Raw genomic sequence first — 4,149 nt, 5'->3', positions numbered from 1 at the left:
CCTTTGGTTCGTAGGAATAGATTCCTATTCTTACATAGGATTGGTTCCTATCCTCCATATTTCATAAGAAAATAAAAATGAGCCTAGACTCAATGAAAAAATTCCTTTGGTGTCAACCAAATGACATCTCGTTTTCTATTCTTATTCATAGGATTTGAGATACATGTCATCTCACTTCCTACAAAATTTCTATTCCTACGCTATCCTATGAACCAAAAAAGGCCAATAGTTGGGTTCCACGTACACGTCTTTGCACAGTGTCAGTCCTATTTTACAGTAGTCTCACTAGCTCTTCAAGGAGGTAGCTAGGTAGTAACATTGTTAGGAATGAAGGTCATGTTTGTTTTGACTTTTGCTTATGCTTTTTGCAGCTTTTCCATTTCAACAAAAAAGTCAAAAAGCTCCTAAATATGTGTTTTTTTGCTTCGGCTTTTGGCTTATACCATCATATAACAATATTGATTCATAAACCAAAAGCCGAAGCAAAAATCCCCTATTTAGGAGCTTTTCTGTTTGTTTGTTTTTTGCTGAAGTGAAAAGGCTGCAAAAGCAAAAGCCTAAACTCAGCTTAGAGAAAAATGTCTTTTTAGTCTAGCTGCTCGTAGGAATAAGGTCTTATCCTTACTTTTGTAATGACAAAAATCCTTAAATCTAATTAGACGAAGTTATTTCTCAAGCGCTATCATAACAAAATGCATGAAAATTGAAGAAGTGTTTCAAACAATATAGGATAACTGACCAGAGAACTTGCCAACTAGAAAAATGAGTTCAATGGAGAAATTTAAAATACTCTTGGCGCCCTGATCACTAGTTTTTGTTCTTTTAGCGGTTTATATCCTCTCTTCTTTGGCTCTTGCTTGTTTTGGTTTTGGGTTTCTTAGCGTTTTGCATTTTCATTTGTTTCCTTTGGTTTTTGTATGCTTTCGATCGGGTCTTCTTGGCATTCTAATACCAAACGATATGCATTTTGATGCATGTTGGTGACTGAAAAACAAACAGAAACTCAGAAGGTAAGTGCATCTCTGATCTCAGAAGTACTACAATTAAACATTTCAATCCGCCCGGCCACATTGCATCAACTGTCTAGAACACAAGCAAACAACCAACACAATAGAACATGCTTACTCCAAGTTGCAGCACCACACTGGCAAAGTCGAAAACAGAAAGTTGCAGAATACGATTAAGGTAGGTTACCAAATACGGTTAAGCACCACATAATGAATAGTAGCTCCAAGTGACAAGTGCAGTAGTATCCAGCCGTACGTCAGTTGTCCAGGAGACGCTCGCCCAGCTTGTAGGAGACGTAGGCGTCGATGCAGGCGTACTGGACCTGCGCGACGTCAAGCTGGCGCCTCTCCCAGTTGCTCATGGTCACGTGCCGCGGCTTCTCCATGGTCAGGCCCAGCACCTCCCTGGCGTAGCCCTTGAGCCCCAGCCTCGTCCTGCCCAGGCCGCCGCCGATGCCGAGGTACTCGTTGCAGCGGGCCTCCAGGTCCACCGGCGCGGCGCACACGAGGCCGTAGTCGTCGGCCAGCTTCGCGGCGTCCTCGCCAACGCCGATGCCGACGCACCGCACCGTGGGGTCGCCGAGGAGGCCCCTGATGGCCGCCGGCACGCGGTTGGCGTAGAACATCTGGAGGACGAGGCAGCTGGTGCCGACGCAGAGCTGCAGAATGGCGACCTTGGAGGTCGTCCACGAGCTGTAGTTGGGCTTCCACTCGCAGTCGAGGCCGACGATGAGGCCGCGGCCGGCAGGGTCGTTCGCGGCGCGCACGCGACGGACCCACTCGTCGGCGGCGTCGGTGTCGCTGGTGACCGTCGTGTTGATCCGGGCGGAGCCGAAGGGGACGGTGTGGCGCGTGGTGGCCATCTTCGCCGCTCTGCCGTGAGCTACCAGTGCAGAGATCTTGCGTCGTAGTGATAGCTGTTCATGGCTAGGTCTCGCTTTATATAGTACAACTTGTAGTGCTGCTTCAACCACCTGCGTCTAGTAAATTTAAGGCTCCATTTTGGAATTTGGATCGTCGACACATAATCCGAGGAGTCGCCTGTTAGCTTTCCAAGTGAAGCAATTCATCTTTTGGAGGAATCGTGCGGCCTTTACTCGTGTGGTTTGGCTGGCAAATTTGACCAAAATCAAGTCAGTAGTGCACCCTAGGATTTCTACCCATTGCAACAGTCCTTCGCAACGGAAAGAAAACGATATAGTACTCCGATTTTTTGTGATAGAATTTATCTTTTTTTAGTTAATAGTAAAATTTATCTTTTACAACCACAATTTGTATGTTTGTTGCCACTTATTTTTTGTTTTTGCAACAAATGGTTGTTTATTGCCGCAAATCATGGTTTCGTGGTAATATGATGTGTTGCAATGATTTTTATTTGGCCGCTATGGTTTTCGTGGTAATATGATGTGTTGCAATGATTTTTATTTGGCCACTATTAGGCGGCGCGCCGGCCCAAATTTGGGCCGGTCGACCACGCATCGTTTGATTCATCGAAAGCCAACCGTTCGATCCTGCAAGATCTGCTTGATGGTAAACCCACCTGTGGAAGTCCCCATCATCTTCAGCTCATTTCTTCTCCATGCCAGACACGCATGGGAGGGCATGGCTGCACAATGGATGCTTATCAACCCCACGCCCACAACAGCTCGCCGCCACCAGCTAGACGTCAGGCTTGCCGCTGCAGCTCCCCGTGCGCCCACAGACTCGTCCCCGTCTAGCACTGGTCGTAGCATTTTCACATGCGGGTTGCAACTTTCTAGTCGTGGCGTCGCCGACCACATCTTCAGCATCACCGTTTGCAACATATTGGGCCGCGAGTCGTAGCTTTTCTGTTGCCGATTGTAGCATTTTCTTCTGCGAGATGCATCTTCCTGTTCGCCGGTAGCAGTCGTCTGCCTCACCGGCCAAAAATTTCACCGTCGTTGATGCAACAAAATTGGCACTTGTTGTAGCTTTTTCACGGGCGGGTGTAGCTTTGGCACATGAGGTTGCAGCTTCCATGCCCCACCACCGTGGTCGCAGCCTCGGTGCTCGCTATTGCTGGCCACAAAACTTCACCATCGCCGCTTGCAGCATATTGCTCCGCGAGTCATAGCTTTTTTGTTGCCAGTTGTAGCATTTTGTTAAACGGAATGCATCTTCCTGGTCGCCCGGTTGCTGTCGTCCGCCGTCACCAATGCAACAAAATTGGTTGTCGGTAGTAGCAAAAACCAACAACGGTTGTAGCAAAAAATCGTCGTCCTCCATCTCGTCGTGACTATTTGTAGCAAAAATCAATCCAGGCTGTAGCACCTAGGCTTGTCGGTTGTAGCAAAAATTCACCATGGTTGTAACCTCGACGTCGACCGGTTCAAGCAAATTTGCACCGAGGGGTGTAGCCCCGACGCCGCCCAGTTCCGGCACATGGTCGTCGCGTCTCCAACCTCTGGCTTGCTGGTCGCAGCTTCGGCATCGTTGGCCGCCCCCTGGTTGTAGCATCTAGTGCTCGCCCCGTCACGCGCTGCCATGGTGATAGCCCCCAAGCCGTCGTCTCATCCCTACAGATGCGTCGTTGAAAAAGCGGTGGTTAGTAGCAAGGGCTCGAGGTGGATGCGGCAGCGCGCGCCCTCACAGGCGGTGGTCTCGCCGGGAAGAGAGCTGGCTAGAGGAAGAAGAAAGAAGGAAGTCAGTCAGGGGCGTGGGGGAAAAAAGATAAGGTATGGGGATGATGCGTGAGAGATGCATGATCCCTGAGGATTGAACCACACGCGGCTCGACCGGCCCAATACTCGGCCGACGCATCGGCTCTAAACGTTTTCCTTTTTATTTTTGTGGCAATACCTATTTGTTGCTAACCTGATTTATATTCCTATGGTGGTACCCATGACTTTTGCTATAAAAAATACTTGTTATTTGCAACACATTTTTTCTGTGTGATATATTTTTTTCTTGCGAGCATTTTGTTGTTGTTGCAATTGTATGTTTTAAATTTGTTTTGGGCAAAGCATTTTTGTTATTGATAGAAAATATAATGTACCATGTATTCAAAATATCTTAGTATAAATTTGTGAGGGCCAAGTACTATTGCCAATATACGTCAACTATAGACTTGTGCTTATGTGATGTCCTCGCACGGTTGCGTTTATTTCCATCCGCTAGTGCA

At 47.7% G+C, this 4,149-nt stretch overlaps 1 protein-coding gene across 1 annotated transcript; it reads right to left on the bottom strand.

The window, feature by feature from the left end:
- Positions 1-1,264: 1,264 nt before the first annotated feature.
- On the bottom strand, positions 1,265-1,870 carry LOC119271989 (Werner Syndrome-like exonuclease). The gene has a single exon (XM_037553602.1). It carries the CDS (start codon positions 1,868-1,870, stop codon positions 1,265-1,267), a length of 606 nt encoding a protein of 201 aa, XP_037409499.1.
- Between the last annotated feature and the right edge of the window lie 2,279 nt (positions 1,871-4,149).

This window comes from Triticum dicoccoides, chromosome 3A (genome assembly GCF_002162155.2).
Source record: "Triticum dicoccoides isolate Atlit2015 ecotype Zavitan chromosome 3A, WEW_v2.0, whole genome shotgun sequence".
NCBI classification, from domain to species: domain Eukaryota; kingdom Viridiplantae; phylum Streptophyta; class Magnoliopsida; order Poales; family Poaceae; genus Triticum; species Triticum dicoccoides.
This window is presented reverse-complemented; position numbering and strand designations above follow the sequence as displayed.

Coding starts and splice junctions, on each gene's coding strand:
- LOC119271989 (XM_037553602.1), bottom strand. CDS start 1,870: ATGGCCACCACGCGCCACACCGTCCCCTTCGGCTCCGCCCGGATCAAC.